The sequence below is a fragment of the Aspergillus ibericus genome, assembly GCF_003184845.1.
Source record: "Aspergillus ibericus CBS 121593 unplaced genomic scaffold BO80scaffold_1, whole genome shotgun sequence".
NCBI lineage: Eukaryota > Fungi > Ascomycota > Eurotiomycetes > Eurotiales > Aspergillaceae > Aspergillus > Aspergillus ibericus.
The window spans coordinates 12,090-35,929 of record NW_020292099.1 but is presented as its reverse complement, the minus strand read 5'-3'; the positions used below and the strand labels follow the sequence as shown (position 1 = coordinate 35,929).

General features: G+C 52.0%; 10 protein-coding genes across 10 annotated transcripts; 3 read left to right on the top strand and 7 right to left on the bottom strand.

Moving 5' to 3' along the window:
• Positions 1-59: 59 nt before the first annotated feature.
• Positions 60-2,339, bottom strand: BO80DRAFT_267 (LCCL domain-containing protein). The gene is made up of 2 exons (XM_025714796.1): positions 1,720-2,339; positions 60-1,658 (listed from the first exon to the last, which is right to left on the bottom strand). The coding sequence occupies exons 1-2, from the start codon at positions 2,214-2,216 to the stop codon at positions 218-220; spliced, it is 1,938 nt and encodes a 645-aa protein (XP_025580376.1). The 5' UTR covers positions 2,217-2,339; the 3' UTR covers positions 60-217.
• Positions 2,340-3,281: 942 nt separating this feature from the next.
• On the top strand, positions 3,282-6,435 carry BO80DRAFT_498211 (uncharacterized protein; the record flags this gene model as incomplete). The annotated part of the gene is made up of 5 exons (XM_025724122.1): positions 3,282-3,482; positions 3,644-3,740; positions 3,896-4,183; positions 4,244-6,079; positions 6,234-6,435. The coding sequence occupies 5 exons, from the start codon at positions 3,282-3,284 to the stop codon at positions 6,344-6,346; spliced, it is 2,535 nt and encodes an 844-aa protein (XP_025580375.1). The 3' UTR covers positions 6,347-6,435.
• Positions 6,436-6,913: 478 nt separating this feature from the next.
• BO80DRAFT_343934 (MARVEL domain-containing protein) lies at positions 6,914-7,647 on the bottom strand (the record flags this gene model as incomplete). Its single annotated transcript, XM_025715252.1, has 5 exons — positions 6,914-6,947; positions 7,001-7,050; positions 7,109-7,296; positions 7,351-7,507; positions 7,585-7,647. The coding sequence occupies 5 exons, from the start codon at positions 7,645-7,647 to the stop codon at positions 6,914-6,916; spliced, it is 492 nt and encodes a 163-aa protein (XP_025580374.1).
• A 1,635-nt stretch (positions 7,648-9,282) lies between these two features.
• On the bottom strand, positions 9,283-10,577 carry BO80DRAFT_420363 (uncharacterized protein). The gene is made up of 2 exons (XM_025718346.1): positions 10,314-10,577; positions 9,283-10,197 (listed from the first exon to the last, which is right to left on the bottom strand). Exons 1-2 carry the CDS (start codon positions 10,444-10,446, stop codon positions 9,509-9,511), a joined length of 822 nt encoding a protein of 273 aa, XP_025580373.1. The 5' UTR covers positions 10,447-10,577; the 3' UTR covers positions 9,283-9,508.
• Positions 10,578-10,788: 211 nt separating this feature from the next.
• BO80DRAFT_420361 (non-structural maintenance of chromosomes element 4 family protein) lies at positions 10,789-12,805 on the bottom strand. The gene is made up of 3 exons (XM_025718345.1): positions 12,269-12,805; positions 11,368-12,213; positions 10,789-11,309 (listed from the first exon to the last, which is right to left on the bottom strand). The coding sequence occupies exons 1-3, from the start codon at positions 12,570-12,572 to the stop codon at positions 11,128-11,130; spliced, it is 1,332 nt and encodes a 443-aa protein (XP_025580372.1). The 5' UTR covers positions 12,573-12,805; the 3' UTR covers positions 10,789-11,127.
• Positions 12,806-13,000: 195 nt separating this feature from the next.
• BO80DRAFT_395405 (phosphatidylinositol 3-kinase VPS34) lies at positions 13,001-15,984 on the top strand. Its single transcript, XM_025717311.1, has 2 exons — positions 13,001-13,141; positions 13,204-15,984. The coding sequence occupies exons 1-2, from the start codon at positions 13,083-13,085 to the stop codon at positions 15,851-15,853; spliced, it is 2,709 nt and encodes a 902-aa protein (XP_025580371.1). The 5' UTR covers positions 13,001-13,082; the 3' UTR covers positions 15,854-15,984.
• Positions 15,985-16,020: 36 nt separating this feature from the next.
• Positions 16,021-18,706, bottom strand: BO80DRAFT_420358 (HCO3 transporter family protein). Its single transcript, XM_025718344.1, has 4 exons — positions 17,849-18,706; positions 17,692-17,785; positions 16,711-17,642; positions 16,021-16,651 (listed from the first exon to the last, which is right to left on the bottom strand). Exons 1-4 carry the CDS (start codon positions 18,307-18,309, stop codon positions 16,084-16,086), a joined length of 2,055 nt encoding a protein of 684 aa, XP_025580370.1. The 5' UTR covers positions 18,310-18,706; the 3' UTR covers positions 16,021-16,083.
• Positions 18,707-18,975: 269 nt separating this feature from the next.
• On the top strand, positions 18,976-20,053 carry BO80DRAFT_395401 (putative GTPase MTG1; the record flags this gene model as incomplete). The annotated part of the gene is made up of 2 exons (XM_025717310.1): positions 18,976-19,245; positions 19,310-20,053. The coding sequence occupies 2 exons, from the start codon at positions 18,979-18,981 to the stop codon at positions 20,051-20,053; spliced, it is 1,011 nt and encodes a 336-aa protein (XP_025580369.1).
• A 132-nt stretch (positions 20,054-20,185) lies between these two features.
• Positions 20,186-21,308, bottom strand: BO80DRAFT_44 (pre-mRNA-splicing factor ISY1). The gene is made up of 2 exons (XM_025721104.1): positions 21,241-21,308; positions 20,186-21,076 (listed from the first exon to the last, which is right to left on the bottom strand). Exons 1-2 carry the CDS (start codon positions 21,241-21,243, stop codon positions 20,318-20,320), a joined length of 762 nt encoding a protein of 253 aa, XP_025580368.1. The 5' UTR covers positions 21,244-21,308; the 3' UTR covers positions 20,186-20,317.
• A 432-nt stretch (positions 21,309-21,740) lies between these two features.
• BO80DRAFT_28 (type II myosin) lies at positions 21,741-22,391 on the bottom strand. Its single transcript, XM_025714920.1, has 2 exons — positions 21,923-22,391; positions 21,741-21,841 (listed from the first exon to the last, which is right to left on the bottom strand). Exons 1-2 carry the CDS (start codon positions 22,276-22,278, stop codon positions 21,835-21,837), a joined length of 363 nt encoding a protein of 120 aa, XP_025580367.1. The 5' UTR covers positions 22,279-22,391; the 3' UTR covers positions 21,741-21,834.
• Between the last annotated feature and the right edge of the window lie 1,449 nt (positions 22,392-23,840).

The following is a 23,840-nucleotide window of genomic DNA, read 5'->3' as shown; positions in this document are numbered from 1 at the left end:
AGAGGTATTTCTGCCTGAGGTATACCATACTATAAATTGCTATACTGGTTTACCGAGGTTGGAAGTAGCCTATGTCTGGTACTGTTGGTGTCATGTACGATAGAGAAGAACATATTAGGGATTCATCCAACGCTAAAATGATATAGTATGCTATAGCCAATAAATCCAAGGCGTATATTTCGGATATGTACTATCCAAAATTGTCCCCCCTTCTCTTCTACTCGGAATGTGACGCAGCCGACGGCATCTCCCACTCCCCACCCACCTCCCAAGTCGCCGGGGCGGTGAAATCCTCATACCAGATGCCCCCGAGCGCATTGACCTTAATATATCCAAAGCGGAAATACTCCGGTTCATCCGCCATATGACGAGTCCAATTAAACGAGCCCAACGCCCCATCATCCGATTTGAACGTGCGGAATCGTTCGACGTCATTAACGAGCACGCTGATTCCATCGGCGTCGCGGTCTGGCTCCGGGAAATTGAAGATGATATTTTGAGAGGAGAGGATACTTGGCGCAGAGAGGATGGGGAGAACGCTTCCGAGCTGAGCGCCGTCAAGCAAAGCGGCAGAGGTCTGGAGAATGCTATCGAAGCCCCAGCGGGCGATACCGTTGATGAAGAGGCCGACGAGGAGGCCTTGGTAGAGGAGGCTGGGGCGGGTTTGGAGGGTAGTCCCGGGGAGGAAGAGGAGGCTGAGGACGTAGTGGTGGATGCGGAGGTTCATGTGCGGGACGATCATGAGGGCGAGGACGGCGCCGCAGAGGATTGCGTAGAGGATGAGCATGTGGGGCATGCGGCCTTCACGGCGGAAGGCGATGGCTTGGGTGAGGATGATGGCGACGAGGAGGGCGATGATGATGATGAGGGCGGGGATGGCGCCGGGTTGTTGTTGGATGTCGTGGGCGGTGAGGCGCGAGATGGGGATCTTGTCGAATGTGTCGGTGTTGAGGGCGCCGACCCAGCAGCTACCGAGCCAGAGGATGGTCTTGTCCCAGTGGGCGTCGAGGTTGGTGAGGGTTTTCCGGACGCAGAAGTAGTAGATTGCGAAGCCGACGAAGGCGCAGGGGAGGAAGCGGCCCAGTGCGGTGGAGACGACTTCGTAGTAGTCGGGGGAGTAGGGCGGGTCGGAGGAGAGTGCTACTTGGAAGTAGACGATGAAGTAGATGGAAGCGTAGAAGGCTGCGGGGGAGGTTATGAATAGAGAGAGCAATGTGGTGACGACGAGGGAGAAAGTGAAGAGTGGCCAGCGCAGGTCCTGGCAGCTTGCATCGGAAGACTCTCCGTCAAAGGTGAAGGAGAGCGGAAAATAAGAAGAATATCCAATGCTGGTGATTCCGTTACGCTCCACGGATGAGAAGTTGGTCCTTTCTCCGGTCCGAGACAAGACACCGCAGCCGCCTTTCTGATTGTCAATCAGGCCAGCATGTAACGCTGCAGGACAGATGGCGGAGTCACCACGGTAGATACCATGATCACTGTCCCCGTCTGAGCTACCTCCGACAACGAGAGAACGATAATTGTACTCTTCTGGACCTACAAAGTAGGGTTCCAGCAGGATCGCATCCGCGCAGCCCGCAGGACAGCGAAAGGCAAACGCCCCCTTGTCAAAGGGGCGACAGGCATCACCATTGAGGCCACAATCAGTCGAGTTCGGCCTGCATACGATAATGAGATAAAGAATGGCAATGAAACAGAAAAAAGGGGTGGGCCACATACCAGAGTCTCCCAAGACATGAAAGCTTGACAGGCGTCCCATAACCCGAGACGTCCTGACCAGCTACGGAGGCATGCAGGATGGAGAGGAAAATGACCCCCCAGATGCATATGCAGGTCAGAAGTACCCCGACTTTGGCGCGGGCGCTCGGAAAATAACGCTCCACGAGGCGGCCCGGCGCAGTTTGCCAACGGCGCAACCACGGGGTGATCTGGTACCGGTGTGGATGGGATGGACCTTGGATCCAGGCGCGGATCCCCGAAACTGTGCATGAGAATGGCACCGACGCGGGTCGGCGATGGAGATGATGGGTTGAGGTTGGCAGCAAAGGTTCGCTCGTCTCGCCCTGGTCGGGCCGGGCGGAGTCGGAACTGGCCCGCTCAACCGTCACGAACTGACTGCTGCTTGAGTCGTTCTCATGATCAAAGACTGCCAGGGGATAGTCTTGGGAGGTTTTCTCAAAGGAGGATGAGGGAGATCGTGAATGTTCCGATGGCATCGTGGCTCCGTGGATACAGTCAAAAAGAACCGCGGAAGAAGAATCCAAGAAGGCCGGATGTTCCGAGTCGCCAGTTAGTCATCACGGCTCAGGCGTAGTTAGATGCGTAGATTACCTATGGCATATGATACATTCCCAGGATATTTCCAGAAACGACTGGCCAGTACTATCCATCCTAGAATACATGATAACCCGCTTGTTTACACCATTATCGAACTCCCATGGATACATTGAAGTGATCAAACTATTGCGCTCCAGCCCCAAGGCAGCTTTACAGCACGTCCGTCAGTCAGCATAACGGTCAACGCCAGGGAGTCATTCGATGAAAGCCATACATTATCAGAGAAATCACAGCAGTAGATGTGACTTGACGCGCAAGCATCCAGTAGGGATAGGAACTGGCAGAGTTCATTGTCTGTGCAGCATGATGCGGACAGCTTCTGATCGCCACATTTGGTGTCTTTTCCCCAACATCATCGAGGTGCTGGCCGTCACGCCGAGCACGAAGTATGCGAGGGTGAGGAACTTCATATTGGATGAAAGAAAGCTTAGAAGGGACTCAGAGTTAGTCTTTGTTGTGGACAGGTCAAGGCTGTTGGGAGTGGAATATAGCAATGCTTACCAGGACGATATCTTCAATTGAAACAGAGAATATAGATGGAAGATGGCTAGGCTCTTGGGGAGACTGGCTCTGCGTCTTTTAAACTTTCTAGCTGCAATAGGCTATATAACATCTCTTTGGGCTTAGATAAGTCCAGGTCCTTGATCTAGTGTGTTTTGATGTCTGCTCAGGAGGTTGATATCCAGAAGGTAGGAATGTACAGTGGAGTAGCCATTCTCGGTCCTACATAGCGTTCAATCATTATCAGTTCAAAACACAGGAAGTGGTGATGGTTTCACCATGTTATAAAATTTTTCATGATAGGGATCTTCACGAAATGGTTGTCGTACAGATCGTGGTGGGGCTATCAGTGACAAGACAGGATATAGCAAAACTGCTGAACAAGAAACCCATTTCCGTGAGAAGGCCAGCAGCAGGACTCAGGCTGAGGGTCAGTCACCACAATGAGGTTCACCTTCCTTCTTCCTCTCTTCATCATCAGCGCCACAGCCACCCAATCGACCGTCCTCGGCGGAGACACAACGTGTGGTGATCAAGACCTAGAAGCATCATGCTGCGACCCCGACAGCAAGCTCTGCCAGTTCCTGAGCGCGCTCGATCCCTGTGCCTCGAACCATGTCTACTGTTGTGACTTTTCCAACAACGTAAGTACCCAGTGTCTTGGCCGGAAAATAATCAGATTTACTTTATGTAGAGCGGAATCTTCATCCCAGTTGCAAGCTGTTTTGCAGCGAATCTCCAGATCTGATTGTCCTGAATAGTCTGCTCTGGTATATTGTTTTCATTGGCATGGTTTGATTCTTAGATCGAGCGATTCCTCGATTGGCTTATTATCGTGGCTGAGATTAGCTTTTCTCGTATGCTGGCCGCAGTCAGGCGTCCGACTGACCAGGGAGCATGGAGTAAGCTCAGCTCAGCCTCGCTGTCTTGTGGGTGGGGTTTGCTGCTGCCGTTCAGGACATGGCTTCCTTGCTGCCGAGTGACGAGCCGACCGCGTCCTCCCCGGAGGCATTTGTTACCTCTCAACAATGTATTACTCATATTAAGCTTCTGGCAGCGTTTGGCGAACTACGAGATACTAAAAGCACCAAGAATGGTCGCTTTGGGATCTATGATGCAGTCGAAAATTGCGGGGGCCAAAACAAACTTCAATCCTTGATTCAGGAGAAGCGCTGGGCTGTGTACATCACATGCGCTGTGAAACGATATGCAGCTTGGTGGTTTAACTGTCTCCCAGATCAGGAGTCTATTCCAACAACAGCGGACATTCGGAAGGATGCATATGCGAACATTGTTAAACCCGAGAAAAGGCTGGACTGGGAGGAGAAACTTCTACCGCCCCTTGGTACGTAATTTCAGGGCAAAGTAAATAAACTCTGTACGCTAATCTGTGAGGACGCGCCAGACGTGCTCATGGTATGGCATGCGCATATGCTGAATCCACGAAAGTATCTCGAGGACTGCATCCGGTATGGCAAAATGTATGTCTGGGGGGCTAGCTTTCCGTGGGAGCTCGTTGATCGCCACATTGACGGCGGCACATTCGAATATGTATCAAACGAGGATACACGCAAGTCTTTTGAGGCCCAGCTGGGCTTCAGCTGGGATAATTCGCTTGACCCATCCACCACTACCGTTGAATGCCCCAAGTGCAGTAGCATGGTCTTCGTCGACTGGATCAACGGCCATGTCGGGTCATGTATCGACCATCCGTTTAGTGATTTTACCGGACTCGCAGACAGAGGCTTTGGTGCTACCTGCCATGAGTGTCATTTTGTAATTGATCATGATCGGCTCAAGGTGGCCAAGTGGCGTCGGGATGTACGGTCACTGCTGGAGCACGATAAGCCTATGCGAGGATGCTTCTACAACACCCGTGGTGTCCCCTTTCCAGTGCCGGAGAGCTGGAAGAAGACATCATATCTATACCCAAGCCAGCTCATTCATGTTGTTGGTGTTGACATGCTGGAGTTCACTGACCCCACGGCCGATAATTGCCACAACATCTCCGATCTGCGCGAATATCTCGAGGAAAGGATCAAAGAGCGCAAGACCCTGCAGATGGCTCATGATACATATATCTTCACGAGCCGGCCCATGCGAGCTGAGAAGCTGTGCATTCGCCGGATGATGGCCCGGTACTGGGATAACTCAGGTCCATTTGCCCTTGATTTGACAGGCGCCGTCATCAGACAGGGGAAGTTCGTCCAACAAATGGACCGTATCAACTGGATCAGGTCGCCGACTCTTCACGCTACCATCAACAGGCTAATTGCCAAGTATCAAATCTTCTTCCAGATCATGGTCGATCACCCCAAACATATGGCTGTACCCACACTCGATGTGGATCTGGCGTGGCACACACATCAGCTATCCCCGGCACGATACTATAATTATAGTGTCCGATCAACTAGTCGCCCAGTGCGACTTATTGACCACAATGACAAAGTTGATGAGCTAAAGCTGAGCAACGGATTTGAATGGACTTGTAAGGTATACCGTGAAGTTACCAACGGGGGCGTCTACAGCGAATGCATCTGTTGGTATTGTGAGGCGATCCGCTATCCGGATATATACGAGCGTTTCCGCGCCTCTGCAGCCATCTTCAATGCTCGCAGAGCCATCAATGAGCTTCACAATCGGCCGAACGTTGCTTCTGAGCCTGACCGTGGCCCTCATATCTCTGTTCATAATGCTGTACGCCTTCAGCAATTATCCAAGTCGGAGTCAACCGAAAGAGAAGTCCGGGCCCTGCGACTTTTAGAAGCCCACAAGAAGGCTGTCAGACGAGCTGAAAGGCGTGCCCATTCCCCTAGGCCCGGGGGAAGTCCGACAGCGCTTGAATCTGCTATCGCGGCTGTCAGTTCATTTATCTTGCCGAATCCCACCGCAGATTCAGTTTCACAGGACGAGATAAGTATCTCGTCCGAGGAGGAACCACGGCCTGAGAAGAACGAGAACATCGGAGACGCTATTGAGAATTTCTTCGACGCGGTTGAGGGTCTCGTAGATGGACTAACTGATCTATTCCCCGATCAGCCACACTCGACAGACGGATCCCATCATGGAATGGGAGCTTGTATTTCGGGAACATGTAATGCTTCTGTCGCGGCTGGGAACTGTGGAGCATGTGGAAGTGGAGCTTCGTGTGGTGCTTGTGGGGGCTGTGGCGGCGGCGGAGGATGCGGTGGTGGTTCTGGAGGATGTGGTGGTGGTAGCAGTGGTGGAGGGTCCTGCGGTGGTAAGTTACTCTTTTTTGTAATGGAATGATCTGACATTGTGTAGGAGGGTCCTAATCTCAGGGAGCATATCCTCCGACTTCAAATCTCGACGTTGTCGACTGAAGGATGGATCAGAGGCCGTTGAATTAGGGGTGATTGATGGGCCACTTGTAGGAATACTGGAAACCGCCCTGGCGGAGGTTCTGCGGAGCGAGTCTAATGTGAGGATAAGCATTGTGTCTCTTGATGGGAATATCGAACAGGAAGAAGAGGAGGTCGTAGAGTAAGGACGAGATCAACGAGAAAAATGCCGGCCCGATCACCTGATCTGCCACTGTCAATTGGAGGCCTAGAAAGGCAGAATGATGTGAAGAATGAACACGATAGTTAGAAGATATGATATTGCAGATTAAATGGCAAGAAGATGACGTCTCATCCAAATACCTGGAATTCAACGTCAATTGCTGCGTCAATATAAATGTGATAAATGAGTAAATTACCCAGGTCTTCACTTTCACAGGTACAAAACCAGAGCCTGGAAAGATATGACGTGGGGGTAGTAACGAACAGACGCTTCACTAGATCTAAAGAACATCCAACTCAAACTATCGGTGGGTATAAGCAAAGAAACTCATGATATCATCTCCATCTTCATAGCCGTGTATCCCCAGAATTAGAACCATAATCTCCAGCAGAATTAGTAGCGTTGGCGGTAATATTAGAAGCCTTAAGAACGTTTCGCATAAATGAGCGTTAGATCGGGGAGTTGCGGTTTGCACCGCGAAGCTCCGCAGTCGGAAGTGTGGATAGCACTCTAGCTTGGTGCTGTGGACCGTGTGGCGTCTGAGACTTGTTTACACGGCAGAGCGACCAAAGCGACGACGGCCACTAAATCGAGGTTAGTTTCATGACACATTCCGACAACAGTTCTGGAAACTTACTAGGTAGGAGGAGTAGTCTCCTTGCGAACCCGGAAGGTAAACCAGATACCCTGTATCACAACTGTCAGTATGCAAGTAGAGTCAGCGCATCCCCAGAGTCAAACATACCACCAGCGCCGAAGCAAGCCAGACAATAGCAGAAATGAAGCTGAACGCCTCAGCTGCCTTCCACCGACTGCAGGTATCGTTATGGTAGAGACCACCCCAGTGCCAGATACTGCCACAGTTCAATTTGTGGATGGCGTCGACAAGGATACCGAAAGCCGCGAACCATGCGAAGGAGATGATGACGTCAACTGCGGAAAGTCAGCGATGTGATAGGAACCACGTGTGCGGGCGCGACAACATACACGGCCAGGAGAAGAACCCGGAGGAAAATGGTATGAGCCAGATCAGCCCGAGAAGTATGGATAACCCGGCGACGACTTCGGTGTAGATCCAGCGGGCTTGCGGCCATGCGTCACCGCTGTACTGAGCCAGGTAGTGGCCGATGATACCGGCAACGACCTACTCATGCGGAATTAGCATTGCACAATCTTTACGAAAGTAAAAGATCTATATGATAGATCATGTCAAATACATACCGCAGCGCAAACAATTTCCGCTACGCGGAAGACAATCGACACTAAGCGTGAGATAACAGGCATGTTGACGGAAGTGGAGTCAATGCAAATGCAGGGCCGTCAATAGTAGTACTATGTAGATGTGTCGGGGAATATAGGGATATTCCGATGAAATTGTCAAACTGTGAGATAACCAGCAAGAAGCAACAAGAAGAGGGAGGCGAGGTGGCAGTGGGATTTAAATAAGAAGAATGACGACCAAGCTTCTGATCAGAGCCGATGATCCGCGACGAATTTTCATGGGAGGGGAGGGAATCTTCCAGTTCCCTTGCTGGGCGAAGTTCGTCTGCTGTGATCACCGGGTCTGCCAGTGACATGACATCGTTTGCCGGCCCACGATTGGCCCGCCGGGAATCTTGCGTCCTGCCCAACGTCTAGGCGGAACATTCTCCTCAACCGTGCTGGGTAACTGATCGACCCGCTGGAGGAGTGGATGGGTGGATGCCATTGCGATGCAAATTTTCTTTCGGTGACGATTATTGATCGGGTGAGGGTGTCTATGGCTGTGTTGCGCTTAGGGGCAGTTCTAGGTATCCTTTGTCCTCACCCTCCAGTCGGTCATCACTACTAAACTCTACGTATAGGCAACCATGATTCTACAGACTATGTATAGAGCCCGCGCCCTCCGCCTCACCTCACTCAGCCACATTTCCAGGTAAACACGCATAATCTTCAGCACGGAAAGCCAGGATAACCCTACCTACCAGGCCATCCGACTAAGGCTGGAGCTACGGAGTACCACGGTGCTCATTCTCCACTACACCCAGCACTAGGCTATTGCCCCCTCGGCTTCAATCCACCGCACACCCACCCGCTAACTTCAATAGCGCACCACCTTAACCCCCTCCGGTTTAGGGGATCGTTGCAGTCCCTTTTTTCCTAGTGGATGACCTGTGATTAATATCCCGCCCTGCAGATGGAGCCATCAAGCCATTCGACCGACCCAAGAATTAATTAAGCCATGGGAGCGAAAAGGGGGAAACGCCCAAAATTCAACACACAAACAAAACCTAGCACCCAGGTTACCGTGGCTGTGACGTCAACGGAGCTGCGTGGCAGCCTGGAACACGGATAGACCGGGGGCTTGTACTTAAGTGGCACTGCAGTCAACGTTGTACAGGGGACTTGGCCCGGCACGAACAACGTGAAGATGGATTGATTGTAGATATGTGAGGGGGGTACTTTCTGTATAGGTACTGGACTAACTTACACCTACGTCATTTTTTGCATTCCGATCATCTATAGGCGACGGGTGGTGACAGCAGCCGGGATTTCAAGGCCTGGCCGTGTTCGGGCCCTTCCTGCCATTCGTGGATGTTGGCTGATGTACTCAGTGTACTGTGTATGCGCTGCAACAAGGTGGTGGCGGAGACCTGCGCAAGACTGTCGGAACCTGCCATTAGGCTCTATCCCGGAAATTGCTACATCAGTGTTCAAGATGGTCATCTATTATGTAGAGTCTGTTTGCGACGGCTCACGATCATCCCGTGAAATCCTTAGGACGGACCCCGAGACTCCAATCCACAGAGTAGCGTTCGGGCGTGGAAACCTTAAGCTTACGGCAATCAAGGGGTGTGGAACACCGGAAAATCGTCCCACGGGCCTTGGTTTTCTATCGCCCGGCCCACGTAAGGGTACTACTGAGTACCGGGAAGGCCATGAAGACACATAATATCTGGTATTCATGAGAGACATAGCGCAGCTGATTCTCATTAACGATTCGTATCATGCTATTAGTACATCAAAGCATAGTGGTCGGAAACACCATGCTGTCGTCTCGAGGATGGCTCAACTCCTGCGCACTGGAAGTGAAGAACAAGACTGTCAGGTAAGGGAATCCAGGAGGCAAAAAATTATTAAAGAAGAATAGTGGCCATCCACCGTCCTAGACATGCTTCCGATCGGCTAGAAACCACTCCATGACCGTGCGGAAAGCTCCCTTCGCACCGCTCTCGATCACATCCCCGTGGCAGGGAATCAAGCGATTGAAATCCCACTTGTCAATTCGACGTATAGACTCTGCAAATGCCTGGCGGTCTCCACTAGACAGAACATACCACACAAACCTCTTCTGCCAAGTCGCAGGGGAACTTGCAGTCATCAAAGGAGAGACCATCTTAGTAAAGACCCCAGATGTGGCACTCTCCTTGGTCTTGGAGTACTGCTCCCTCGCAGGCAGGTTGAACATGAGATCAGCCTCAATGAGCGTGCGAGAGGGCCGATGGTAAAAGACCAGCTCGCGCGACGGATGACCATGCACATATTCTGTCTCAAATTCTGCGTCAAATTCCTCCGAGACCTTCTGCTGTCCCTTGGCGTCCTTTCGGAAGACGTGTTCGAATGGTGCGGCATCTTTAGTTTTGGGATTGGACTGGCGCTTTTCCCAAAGTCCTTCGGGAGCGATGATTGCAGCATCAGGGAATGCCTCTTTCCAGGTGGTCAAGTGGATGTGGTGTTCCAGGTCCAAAGCCGCGATGTATTTGACGCTGCCACCCAGTCCAGTGATCGTGTCGCGTACTTCTTGGGTTAGGTTTACGGGCGAAAAGACCGCGAGAGAGCCCGTTTCCATCTTGACTATTTTCGCCAACGAACCACATTAGCATTAGTACGAAACATGTTCTCGAAGACAGCCAGGATTTGAACAGGGAGGCATGAGCTTGTAGTAAAGCAAGAAGAAAAGAACTGCGAACCCAGTGTACCACGCCCACCGAACTTGAGCCGACCGAAACGCGCAAATGGCAAACTCATGGTGACAACATTAGATGTCACATTGCGGATCACCATGACCTCCGAAGGATTCGCAGGAAAAAGCCGGGGTGACATGATGATCGTTGTGCTGCGGTGCAGCAAGTTGGTGCTGCCAAATATTTGCTGCTTGATAAGCTGTAAAGTTGGTAGAAATCTAGGAGTGTGACAGCTTGCACGAGGGAAGACAAGGCACGCAGAGAACGATCGGGGAGCTGCTCCTCGAGACAACCACTGGCTTGATGCCTATGACGTAAGGCACCATGGGCCCATTCAGGTGTCCGCATCCAGCAGGAGCGATTGTGGCTGCGTGCCTGGGAACTATTTCCGGAAGGCGCAACCTCAGGCCATGGAACTCTAGAAGGCCTGCACTAAGGACTCCATAAGCATCTCCACCAGGCTGTCAACCACATGCCGGTTGTCAGGGTCCTGTCAGCAAGTGGGGGATGCGATTTAGGATAGAGTTGGTTGACTGGCTGCTCTGGAGCCAATTACAGCTTGGCCAATGCAACTGGTTGCCCACCACCCCTCTGCACACCAGGAATGGCTACACTTGTGGTAGGCTCTACCATTCTATATATGTGGATCGCGCCTTGTTTATAATTCATCCAAAACACCCATACACCAGTTATATAAGCAGAATGCACACCAACGCCTTCCACAACAAATGGGTATCACGCTATCCACTGGCACAAGAACCAATCACTCCGGCACTAAAAAGACGCATCACTCCTGTTGACCCCATCTGGGCCATCCTTATCAGCCTTGCCAGGATTGGGCCGTATTCTGGGACTCCTCTTGGCGATGAGGAATGATGGGGTCCTTGATATCATATGCTTCAATCAATTCCTGCCACACGTCAAAGTCGAGGGCGCAAATGGCCTGGTTCTTCTGGACCCCCTTTTTCTGGGCTTCGCTGGGCGCATGAGGCTTCGAGGCATCTGTCCGAGAATGATTAGCTAGACGCTCAGATCATGGAGGGTGCTGAACAGGACTTACGCAAAGTGGGTAGCCCACGGCTGTCCACCGAGACCCCAACCATACCGTCTCTGACCAAGAAGCTAACGTAGAATAGGTTCTCAACGCTCTGTCCAAATGACTTCGGGTTAAGGCAGAATTGAAACAGGGGTATGCCTCCATCATCGGCAACATTGTGCTTAGCCATCACCTCCTGCACCAAGTCGTCGGTTGGAGGCTCGGATAATTGCGATAATTGCCTCTCTACAGCATCCTGTCCCTGGTTTTGCGTTCTCACCAAGAGCCGGTTTATCTCGGCACACATGGTAGTCAGATTCGAAGTTTCCTGCCTGTCAAGGTCCTTTTCTTCAAGCGTTTGCGGTGCAACGGCCCGTGTTGGGTCAATGCGTTCTCGTGCTCTTCGTGTAGGTTGCTGCCGGATGCGTTTCTGTACCGACAGGGGTCCCAGAAGGAAGCCAGGTACCGACGGTCGGGAATTACTACAAAAGCAAGCAGCGCGCCCGAGCCAGTCCCAGTTCATTGCGTCCCCTTGATCCTCATCACTGTCGTTGGGGTCCACCTGACTCCTTCCAATACCCGTGCGCCGACGTTGTGTGCTGCTAGGAATTGAGGCTTGAGACTCGGTTGGGGCCCGGCGCATGAAAGAAATGCATTTCGAGACGAATTCATCAACGTCTATTCCTGCGCTAGCATCCCCCAATACCAACTGTGCGGTCTTCTTGTACGACAGATCTGCTGCCTGAACAAGCAACCGAGAATCAATAGTAGCATCGGAGGTTTGCTTGACGTTTTCAAATATCTCGTTCGCTTTCTTTATGGTATCTCGAAGTCCGTGGTTTCCCGCTTGTAAGAATTCACTTCTCGAATCTGCAATATAGCCCAGTCAGACAATGATGAGCAGGGAATCTAGAGATAACCTTACCATTGAGGTCCCGAGTCAGATCTCTGAGACCCTTGCGAATCTGGCGTCTTTCTCCCTCGTCCTGATCTGGATCGTAAAATTGACTGGCATTGTTCCGGACTGACTGAGACGCTGCTGGACGCTGGCTACTCTGAATGTTAGAGTCTCCGGCTGACAGTCGCGCTCGCTTGGTAGAGCGGGGTGCCATCTTTTGTGTTTGGGTTCTTTTGGCGATAGCTGTCGATCTGGGGCGGTTTTCCTTATCTGATGATGGTCCCTGTGATAAGGACTGGCTTGGAGATATGGAGGAGGGAGAAGATGCCATGTCTTGAGGGGCAGAAATCCTGCGACAACAAACAAATGGTGGAGGGGGGACGGACAAAGAACGCGATCGGTTGCGACCGTCTGATGTCAACTGGTCGGAGGGTACAGACAAAGACAGGGCACAAAGCGAATAGTTGCGCAGATGAGAAGAGGAAGATATAAACGCGATTCAAACCAGCATGGAGTCTGGGTTCAACTTATCCCCAAATAGCCTCCTGCAATGGTCTAAGTTCAACGGCCATCCGGGCATTTCCTTTGGGTAACACGACCCGGCCGAGGCGCGCCCCGAACGCGTAGTGGCACGTGATCTGTGATGACCCCGCGTCATCGAGGCGCCTGGCCCCAGCCAACCGGCCAATCAACAGCCGCGGCTCCGTCGTCTCCGGCCGGAGCTCCCCATCCATGTCACTTCACTTCCCTTCCCCGGCAATCCAGTCCACTCCTTCGCTTCGGTTTGCAATGAAGGGCGTGGGGTCTGACAGCGGTGGATACGAATGGCCCTGAGCTAACGATGGAAGCTTTTACTTTTACCCTTTCCACTCAGGTGGATTTTCCAATCCATGTAAAGATGTACGTGCACCTTGCTTTCGATCGTTCTAATTCCAAGCCATGTTCGCTGACAAGGGATAAAGTGGCTCATTAGAAGGCAAGCAGAGACAGCTGCCTTTCTCCGTGCTTCTGAAGCAACCGGAATTGCGCCATATTGGTTCCGCGCAGAACCCTGTCTCCGACCTTTTCGTGACGGTCCAACTATGGTCAGATTCTAAAGCGCTAGGAGTGCCTCTACAAACCTCATACAAGACCTTTAAGTCTGCTCGATCATGGAATGAATGGCTACAGATGCCGGTCTCGATAAAGGATGCTCCTCTCAAGAGTCAGCTAGCTATCACTGTCTGGGATCTCTCGCCGTTTGGCGGCCAAGGGGCACGGGGGCACTACGTACCCTTTGGGGGAACAACTATACCGTTATATGACGAGGACGGAAAATTAAAGATGGGCAGGCAGAAATGCAAGATATATCGCCACAGAGCTGCGGACGGCTTTTCCTCAACAACCACGCCGTCAACCCCGCCACCCAAACGTCGGAGGACCAACGCACCGGATCCGCTAGGTCCGTCATCGGAAGAGATGGAGCTGGAACGCGTTGAGGTTCTGATCAAAAAGCATGAGATGGGGGACATACCGCGCATTGATTGGATGGACCAGATGGTATTTCGGCAGCTAGAGAAGTTGAAGCTCAGTGCGGAGGAAGCTGCGAGGAAACGCGCCATACATCTGAAGGCCACGAAACAAAAGCGCTTGGAGAATAAAGGCGGGGATGGAGAGGACTCGGATGATGATGATTTTGACGATGAGAATTTTATTCTCTACGTCGATTTTCCGCGCTTCGATCATCCCATCATCTGGTCGGATCATGAATACCCACCGCCTCCCGTTTCGTCCTATCCGCAAAGTGCGCCTGCAAATGCAAATCCAGCCCTGAAGCCTGTTCCGGAAGTTCGCTTTGGTCCGGGAATAGAAGGTGCAGATGGAGGTGGTGTGATCCGAATCTACGACCCTGAAGTCGGCCAGACGGGTAACCCATGCGAGGACAAGCACCGGAGACTGATCCGTAGCCATCGGACTGGCATCATGGATCGTGATTTGAAGCCAAATCCCAAGATCCGGGATGAACTCAACGTGATTCTGTCCTACGAGCCGACACAAGATTTAACCGCCGAAGAGAAGGATCTTGTCTGGCGATTCCGGTATTACTTGACCCGTGAGAAAAGAGCGCTCACCAAGTTCGTCAAGTCAGTCAACTGGAGGGATGCTGGTGAAGCGCATCAAGCTGTTGAAATACTGCCCAAGTGGACCGAAATTGACGTCGACGATGCTCTTGAGCTTCTTGGACCGACTTTCGATAATCCAGCAGTTCGATCTTATGCGGTTGAAAGGCTTCGCAAGGCCGATGACGAAGAACTACTCCTCTATCTTCTACAGCTTGTGCAAGCGCTGAAATATGAGGATACTTCCAATAGTGACGTCGAAGACGCCGCTCACGATTCCTCCTTGGCCAATTTCCTCATTGCACGCGCTGCGAACAACTTCAAACTTGGCAATTATCTGCATTGGTACCTTATGGTTGAATGCGACGATGCCGGACCGGGGACATTATCGGCGCAGCGCAGGCTTTTCGCCCGCGTCGAATTCTACTTCCAAGCCGAGCTGGAGAAAGTCCATCCGGAGCATCGGAAGATCCTCTTGCGGCAAGGTGAACTCGTCACTATACTTACGAAAATTGCCAAAGACGTCCGGTTTTCCCGTGAGAATCGCGTCCTCAAGATTGAGCGGTTGAAGAAGTTCCTAAAAGACCCCAAGCACGACATGCTCCACATCGACCCTCCATTGCCGCTGCCTCTGGACCCTGAGGTAATGGTCACAGGTTGCTACCCCGACGAAGCGAATGTCTTCAAGTCCTCTCTGTCCCCGCTACAGGTCATGTTCAAGACCTCGGACGGCCGAAAATACCCTATCCTCTTCAAGATTGGCGACGACCTCCGCCAAGACCAACTTGTCATCCAAATCATCATCCTGATGGATCGTCTCCTCCAAAAAGAAAACCTAGACCTCAAGCTGACCCCATACCGCATCCTAGCGACCAACGCTACTGCCGGAGCAGTCCAGTTCATCCCATCAGCCTCCCTCTCCGCGATATCCGCAAAATACAAATCCGTCCTCGCGTATCTCAAAGTCAACAATCCCGATGACAGCGAACCCCTCGGTGTCCGCAAAGAAACAATGGACACCTACATTAAATCCTGCGCGGGGTACTGTGTAATCACCTATCTCCTCGGAGTCGGTGACAGACACCTGGAGAACCTCCTTCTCGCCCCTGACGGCCATTTCTTCCATGCCGATTTCGGCTTCATCCTCGGCCGAGACCCCAAGCCATTCGCGCCCATGATGAAGCTATGCAAGGAAATGGTCGAGGGTATGGGTGGAACTACATCGCCACTTTATCTCCAGTTCAAACAATACTGCTTCACGGCATACACCACCCTCCGCAAGTCGGCCAATCTCATCCTCAACCTGTTCAGTCTGATGGTCGATGCCAATATCCCTGACATCCGGGTCGAACCAGACAAGGCCGTCCTCAAGGTCAAGGAGCGATTCCATCTGGAAATGACGGAAGAAGAAGCGATCCGTCACTTCGAACAACTGATCAGTGACAGCGTGAATGCTATTTTCGGTGTCGTCATTGATCGTTTACATGAGTTCGTGCAGGGGTGGAGAGCATAGTTGTTGGATAATCATCTTATCGGATCATGAACAAAGTACAGACAGGAGTTTCGTGGCGCAGAATCGAGTGTATGATTGATACCCTGCTTTCAAGCGGATACTCGTCTATGTGAATAATAACGGATAGATATAACTATAGACTTGTTTCGTTCTTCATGATGCATACGGCCGTCGTAACGTCAATGTCGTAACCTATCTGCCCCTCCCTGAATTTATTTCCGCAGTAGCGGTTACTTGCCCGTGTCATGCAACCGACCTCCCGACTCCTCATCAACACGTCCCCAATCTCCCAGCTCGACCCACTCATTCCCCGTTACATCAGTGCCATTCCTATCCGCGAGACCTAAATCGGTCCCTTCGTTGGTCCTCATGTCCTCCGTCACGGCAGTATCAGAACCAGAGTTGTCCTGCGACGTCATAACCCCTCCTCCTCCTACTTGCTCGCTACGCATCTTCGCCTCAGCGTCTTCATCATCCTCCGGTGTTCCCTCCCTACATGCCCACGCGTCTACGAACCGCAACACCTCGCGCGGCCACCAGCGCTTCATGAGCAAGAGGCGGAAGGGGACTAGCGCGACGATGAGGACGGGGAATGCGGGTGCACCGCGAGTGAGAGTCAGGATGAAGATGGCTACTGTGATGATTATTTGGAGGATGGTGTAGAGGTGGATTGGGGTGTAGGAAGGGGCTGTTGGGGCTTCCTCTTCGGAGGTGGGTGGTTGTTTCGCAAGAGATGGTGGGAGAGGAGGGAGTTCGGAGGGTGGGGTGAGGAGGTAGAAGGTTCGGTAGAGGATTGGGCTGGGGATGTTAGTTAGCTTTGGCTTTGATGTATGAGGAAGAGGGCGGTAGTGGCTTACTTGACGGATAGACTCTGCTCGCCCATGAACATGAATAAACCTGCTAGGACGCTTGTTGGGGTTAATCCAAGGACTTTCATGAACGGCGGACTGATGAAGAGGAGGATGACGGCTGAGTGCAGAAACGAGGACCAGCGCTGTTCGTATACGCGTTTCACCTCGTATGTTTCAGTCTTTTCTTCTCCGTCGACTGTGATTGTGCGCTGTTCTCTTTCGGTGTGCATGAGGGACTCTGAGTGAAGGGGAGCTTGAGGGAGGAGCCCATTGGCAGGTGGTATTCCGAGAATGCCGCATAGGGCTGTTGTAGTTCCTAAGAGGACAATGTCCCAAGCGAAACCGCCCGGCTTTCTGGTTCCGTAGCGATCGATGGTGCATATGATTGAGCTGACTTCGTGATCGAAAAAGAAAAGGATAGTGATGATGATTCCCGGGACGATGGCGGCGAAGACCCAGCCGACAGGTAGGTGCCAGAATTCGACGAGAAATCTGTCACGAGTGGGAGAGGTAGGTTTGAAAGAGGTGCTGACGGGGAGAGTCATCTTATCTAGATGGGCTAGTTCCCCGACGTGGGGAAGGCCGATGAAGATTATGATGGAAATAGCGGCGGCATATTCTGTTAGACCCATTCGAATGTATCGATGGAATAACGGGCGCCAGCTTTCTGCTGTGGATAGGAATATCGCGAGGAGCATCGTTCCCACGGCGCCTATGACGGCGTAAAGAAATGCTGCAAAAGAGAGGCTTTCGTGGGCTCTTTCAAGCTCTTGGATGGCTTTGTGAAAGTAGATAATGCTATTGAGGAGAGAAAAGATCTCCGTTGCAAATGTGGTGACGTAGCGCATCGTCCAATCGTGGGCGTTGATTATAGCGAGGACATAGTGGAGCCATGCAGCATGGATCAGGGACCAGGCCATGAACGGTAGAAACGGTACCTGTAGGGTTTCGTAAGCTATTGCTGTTATTTTGTTCTCGTCATCTTACCAGGAAGACTTCCTCGCACAATGCATAGATATTCTCAGCCAGCACCGAGAAGGGTCCAGTAACCCCGAGGATCGTCAGCGGCTGTATGGAGAGCCTGATATTGTTGTGAGTCTCATATCGTGTTAGGCTAAATGATGCTGCAGACATGAAGCCTTACAGTGAAAAGATAACTCCGCATAGGCCTGTGCTAAATACGACTTCAATAGTCCCCCAGTTCTGACCAGTGAGAACGTAGAGATCACTAGCAAAAGTGATCCCCGGCAGAAGGTTCGTGAAGAAAACATAGACGGCGCTGGCAAAGACCAACTGATTGAATACTGTCCAGTCGGAGATATATCGGCGTCGCAAGTTCAAGATATCCTGCTTTATCAGACGAAATGGCCGTAAGGAACCACCTGACGATACGGAGCCCCGTAGCACTCGAATCGCCTTGGGTGTATGCTTAGAAGGGGTAATGATGGAGTGCGCATCGCCATCTTCATCGCCATTGTCTTGATTATGATCAATTTCGCTATCGTTCTGGATATTGCGCTTCGGAGACCTCCGTTGCCTCTGGGGTCTATGCCGGAGAGACAATGTCCGCGTGGAACGAGGGCGAAAGGCAGATATCAACGACATTGTTCATGATAGAGAGCAGCTTGATGGTGATCTGGAGGGGTCAAAAACGGTCTGGCGGATAACCAGCGATGCCCGCCTTGGCCCTCATGACGTATCATATCCCCGATAAGCCACTCGCTTCATCATCCCCGAACCGGACGGATAAAGCCGTCCAAAGCAGGTCAATTGACTTTTACCAGAAAATCATTAGTTCATCGCGATCGCACCAGGTTCCATGTGCCAAGTCACAGTATGAACTGAGTAGATCAGTGAGTGTATGTGAAGTACTCTCCGTCTTGGGTGGCTGCTGCCTCACGGCCGGGACTTCTGGGATGGATCGCTCTGTAGATGATCACATGAGAGAAACATAACTGAAATTTACACTAGAATAAGCTCAGGTAGCTCAACAGGCTGCACCTGCACTGTTGTCATTCAAAGGCGCACCAGAGCATGAGCGCAGTCCATAGTCCAGATGGCACCGCCATCTCGAGCGCCAACCGCCTTCCTGACCGCCTTCAACGGCCGACAAAATCTCTCCCGCGGAGGGATTTCCTCGGGGTCTCCAATTCCAGAAACGATGTCCTCCAGACAGCAATCACTCGGCACGGTTCCTGGATGATGCCAGCTGGGTAGGATTACTGTGGTCGCCAGAGACAAATCACTCCGCCACAGGGTTCTCGAACGAACACAATGGCAGCCAAGTTCATTCCGCGCCAGGCTTTCCCCAATCATGGGGCCATTCCGAGGTCCTATTTCCTGGGCCACCATGCGGCGGGTCTGAAGAAGATGCAGAACATGCTGTCTTCGATCGATTATGTAGTCGAGTGTCGTGATTACAGAGTTCCCGTTACCTCTATTAATCCCATGTTTGAAGAAGCACTCGGGAAGACACGACGATTAACCGTTTATACTAAGAGAGACTTGGGTGCGGAATCCGGGTCAAAAGCGCAGAAACTGGTGAGAATGCTCCAGGGATCGACATGATGAATTTGAGATCGCTAATCTCCTTCTTTATTCACAGGCGGAGAAAACCATTCGCACCTTCAATAAAAACGGCGCTTCATTCTTCGTGAGCTCCTCGTCCCGTTCAGATATGGGCACCATCATTAAACACTTGCGAGACGATGCAGAAGGACCAGACAAGCTGGTTGGGTGTCGGGTGATGATTGTCGGTATGCCCAACGTGGGCAAGTCGACGCTGATCAACCACCTGCGTAATCAGGGCGTGGGAAGGGGAAAGGCTGTGCGGACCGGAGGCCAGCCTGGTATCACAAGGAAGATCGGGTCACCTGTGAAGGTCATCGAGAGAGAAAATGGCTCTCATGTCTACGTGTTAGACACGCCGGGTGTATTCATGCCATATGTGCCCGACGCGGAGAACATGCTAAAGCTAGCACTCTGTGGCTGTGTCAAAGATTCGGTCATCTCCCCGGTCACATTGGCCGATTACTTATTATATCACATCAACTTGAATAACGCCGAGGTATATAAACGATGGTCAGAGCCAACGAACGAGATCGTACCTCTGTTGAACAGCTTCGCCCGAATCACCGGTCTCTTGAGCAAGGGCGGCATCCCAAACACTGACCTTGCAGCACTGCACTTTATCCAGAAATGGCGTGCCGGTGACTTGGGCAGATTCATGCTGGACGACTTGAAGGAGGAGGAACGTCGCCGACAAGACGGCGAAGAGCGAGAGATACCCCTCAGTCTCACCCAGGCCTTGAAGGCCGAGAAACTGGCCAGAAAGCAACCCAAACAGTGAATAAACAACCATATAGAATAGATAATCCTCTCATCCATTGTACAAAAGAACGAATCATGTTGGTATCATCAATGAGCTTTTGCCTCCCCTCAGATGCATAGTAGACTTGTAGAACCGCAGAACGATGTCGGAGAGACAAGATGAGACGAAATCACACCGAATAAAGAACCATAACGCCCATGACAGAGAAAAGAGACCCCTTAGAAAACACAGGACGACGGAAGAGACAGACGCCCAACGCAGTACCCCCAAGCCCGCACAACCTCACGAGATCTTATCCAACAATCTCCTCCTCCGTCGATCGACCAACTCCTCCTGAACCTCATCCAGGCTCGGCAACCTCCACTCCACACCATCGCCAGCATCCCCAGGCAACGGCTCCCAACCATCCTCAACATCATCCTCCTTCCTGCGCAATCTCTCCACAGCCTCCTTCTCCTTCTGCTTCTCATACGCCAACAACGTCCCATCCTCCTCATCCAACCCATAACCAAAATAATTCGCATCGACCTTCTTCGTCGCAATCTCGCCCCCCCGTCCCTTCAATCCCTCCCCATCCTCCTCGTCCTCCTCCGCCGGCCTCCCCCGTCTCGCCGCGGCCTCAAACATCTCCTTCACCCCCGGCAACTCCCTCGCCCGTCCAAAATAGCGATACCCCTTCCCCCCGCCCGGAATCTCCCTCCCATCATCATCAAACACCCGTCCCGAGCCACGCATATAATTCGGCCCCCCAAGATTCCGAATCTGCATTTCCCACGTCCACTTCTCCTTCATCAACTTATTAATCTCATCATTCAGATCCCGGATCTGATAATCGCTTAAACTGAGCTCCTGGATCCGAGACACTTTGCGCGAAATTTCTTTCAGCACCTGGCCGCGCCATTTCTCGCACATCGGGATCGAGTCCACCGAGGTGATGGCTTTCGGACGGCGCGTGCGCCCGATGTCGATGATTCCGAGGTCCGCGGCTTGTTGGGCCCGGAAGCGGAAGAGCATCGATTGGGCTTTTTCGCTGTTACGCGCCTGGTCATGGGGAAGAGCGTTGGTTAGCCTGGTGGTGTGGAGGGAGGGAGGGGGAGGGAGAGGGAGGGAAGAGTTTTGGGTGTCGAGTGGGTGGTATTCGTGAGGGTGATTGCGTGGATTGGAGGGTGAATGGTTCAGGAATCGGAGATTCAGGAAGTGCTTACCATTTTGAAGAGCGGCGCGGGGAATCCCCGTTGCAGATGGAGCTTGTGGTACAGAGGATGAGGTGAAGAATGAGAGAGGCTCGTCTTGACCCAAGCTCGGGTGGGTTCATCCGCCCGTTGACAAGCGAGCGCTAATCCCTTCAGCCGCGCGGCTGTGCATCCCGTGGTTCTTGGCTGCCAACCCCGACTTGACAGCCCCCTTGCTGGCAATTCGGTGCCTGTGGGTTTAAGTTGTGTGGCTTACATGGAAGAGTTTAATTTACCGATTAGATTTAGGCACGGTGGATACAAGAAATGTCATGTCCAAACATAGTCGGCATTGGTAGTGCTCATTGGACTATATCTTTGTGCAGCTTCGAATATTATCATGAATTCATCAAATGAAGGTATAATATGTGAAGAATAACATGAGCAAAACCGGAGACTCGAATTAAAGCCATCCGTCGCAGATCATCAAGATGCATCATGAAGCGTCAAAGCAAATCATATAACATACACGTCAAAATCATTCAAAAGCATAATCCAAGCGCCGCCTTCCTTCAACACTCCGTAGCCATGCAGGGCTGCCATCATGTCATAGTCGTCATTGGTCGCTCAGGCCCTGGATGAATGTTTAGCGCCTGGGTTTAAACAGAGCCATGTGCTCAGCAGGATCAACCTGCTAGGTCGTCATAATTCTTACAAGAAGCCTTTGGTGTTGCTAGGCATCCGCTGTGGTACCTCGCCTGAACCATACACGCTGCTCCCCCTTCTGCTTCCAGCATCACTGAAAGCACCAACGTGGCCTCGTCCGAGGACGCTGCCCCTTTCAACGCGGAGCGCCCGCCATCCGTCCAGTTCACGCTCCATCCTGAGCGACTTCTCCCTTTCTTCCCGGAGATCACGCTCAAGTCGACGGACTTGCAGCTGCGTTTCCGAGTCGCTATGCTGGAGTTCCTCAATGTTCCGGAGAAGACGCTCAATCTTTTCGCGAGCTTTGTTGACGTCGTCATTGAGCTGAGTGTTCATCTTATCGCGCCGATCAATCTGGGACTGCATGTCTTTGACTGTGCGGTCGACGTTGCGCAACGAGCGCTGCTCAGAACTGTGCTTGGCTTCTTGCTCCTCAAGATGGGTTTCCAGCTATTATCGAAACCGTTAGTATCCTTTAGACTGGGGGCTGAATAAGTCCAAAGAGACAACTTACTTCCTTGACTCTCTTGTGCAAGAACCGGACATCCTGGCTGCCTGATGAGTAGCTCTTGGTCTCGAGATCAACGCACCGCAGTTGAGATTCCTTCAGCTGCTTTTCGAGTGCGGCCTTGTCCTTGAAAAGTTGAGCGTTTGTTTCTCTTTCGGCAGTGACTTCTTTCTGCATCTCCATTGCCAGTGCTTCTGCCCGCCTCATCTTACCCACTGCAGCCGCGGAAACATCTTCTTGCTGAGCAAGTTTGGACTTCAGTTCTAAAAGCGCGCGGTCCATACTTGCAGCGTTGCGCATCGAAGGGCTCTCTCCCTTCGCGAGGTCCTCGAGTCTCTCGCCTGCTTCGGCCAACCGCGCTTCCAGCATCTTCTTCTCCTTGAGCAACATGTCTCGCTCCGAGGTCATGTCGTCAACGGAGGTGCGAAGGGTTCTGACTTGTGACAGAAGGGAGACAACCCGGCTCTGAGCTTCATTGTGTGCATTGACGGCCTCATCACGAGATGTTGTTACATCTTGAAGCATGATGTCCATTCGGGCCTTCTCTTTCGCCCAAGTAGAGCTGTTCAAAACTTCGTCATCCCACTTGCTCCGCAAGGCTTCCAGCTCTTCACGGAGACGTGAGCTTTCGGCACGGACATTCAAGACCTTTTCACGTTCCATCTCCAGTTCGTTGTTGAGTGTCGTGAATTCGCGCTGATACTTTTGCCTGGTCTGCTCCATCGATGTTTCTTTGTCTTCAATGTCGATGGCTCGCTGATTTCTATAGTCTTCGAGCTCGTTCTGAAGACGCTGCTTGGCCTGGAGCGCACCTTGTAGCTCGGCGGCTTGGTCTTCCATCCTAGCTTCGAGGGATTGGGTCTGCCGTTGCAAGTCCTCAACAAGAGCATCCATCTGTTTGCGCTCAGACATGATCTGGGCACATGTGTCCTCGGCCTCCTGGGCTTGAGACTTGGCGAATTGCTCCGCTCTGGTAGCCTTCAAGACCGCGATCTCAGCTTGTTCAAGTTTGCTGAAATACTCATCCGCACGGGTCTTGTACAGGCTCATGCTCGAGGCGAGGTCGGCCGATTTGGATGTCTCTGCATCAAGACGAATTTGTAGGTCGGAAAATTCTTGAAGCAATTGGTTCCGGCTGACCGCATCCTGATCCCTGGCAACTTGCAGCTCCTGGAATTCGGATCGCGAGTCACGAAGTTCAACTTCCAGGGTAGCCTTGGCTCGCTTCAGTTTCTCAAACTGGGCTTTGGCATCGCTGAACTCTGCAATAGCTTCGTTGTGTACCTTGAGCAAAGACCGCCTGGACTGCTCCTGAGAGTTAATCAAGTCGTACAGTTCCTCGTGGGATTTGGCTTGGACGTCCCGTAGAGAAAGGTCTCCTGAGCGGATGCTCTTCTCCAGAGCCGAAACCTTTTTAGAC

Bases quoted from the DNA above. Each gene is read 5' to 3' on its own strand.
- BO80DRAFT_420363 (XM_025718346.1), bottom strand. From the start codon at position 10,446: ATGTCACCCCGGCTTTTTCCTGCGAATCCTTCGGAGGTCATGGTGATC. The intron at 10,198-10,313 runs GTTCGCAGTTCT...TGGCGAAAATAG, and splicing joins CGGTGGGCGTGGTACACTGG to TCAAGATGGAAACGGGCTCT.
- BO80DRAFT_420361 (XM_025718345.1), bottom strand. From the start codon at position 12,572: ATGGCATCTTCTCCCTCCTCCATATCTCCAAGCCAGTCCTTATCACAG. The intron at 12,214-12,268 runs GTAAGGTTATCT...GCTATATTGCAG, and splicing joins TCTGACTCGGGACCTCAATG to ATTCGAGAAGTGAATTCTTA. The intron at 11,310-11,367 runs GTAAGTCCTGTT...ATTCTCGGACAG, and splicing joins CCGTGGGCTACCCACTTTGC to ATGCCTCGAAGCCTCATGCG.
- BO80DRAFT_28 (XM_025714920.1), bottom strand. From the start codon at position 22,278: ATGCAGTCCCAGATTGATCGGCGCGATAAGATGAACACTCAGCTCAAT.
- BO80DRAFT_395405 (XM_025717311.1), top strand. From the start codon at position 13,083: ATGGAAGCTTTTACTTTTACCCTTTCCACTCAGGTGGATTTTCCAATC. The intron at 13,142-13,203 runs GTACGTGCACCT...CAAGGGATAAAG, and splicing joins TTTCCAATCCATGTAAAGAT to TGGCTCATTAGAAGGCAAGC.
- BO80DRAFT_420358 (XM_025718344.1), bottom strand. From the start codon at position 18,309: ATGTCGTTGATATCTGCCTTTCGCCCTCGTTCCACGCGGACATTGTCT. The intron at 17,643-17,691 runs GTAAGATGACGA...GAAACCCTACAG, and splicing joins TGTGCGAGGAAGTCTTCCTG to GTACCGTTTCTACCGTTCAT. The intron at 16,652-16,710 runs GTAAGCCACTAC...TAACATCCCCAG, and splicing joins GAGCAGAGTCTATCCGTCAA to CCCAATCCTCTACCGAACCT.
- BO80DRAFT_267 (XM_025714796.1), bottom strand. From the start codon at position 2,216: ATGCCATCGGAACATTCACGATCTCCCTCATCCTCCTTTGAGAAAACC. The intron at 1,659-1,719 runs GTATGTGGCCCA...TATCGTATGCAG, and splicing joins TCATGTCTTGGGAGACTCTG to GCCGAACTCGACTGATTGTG.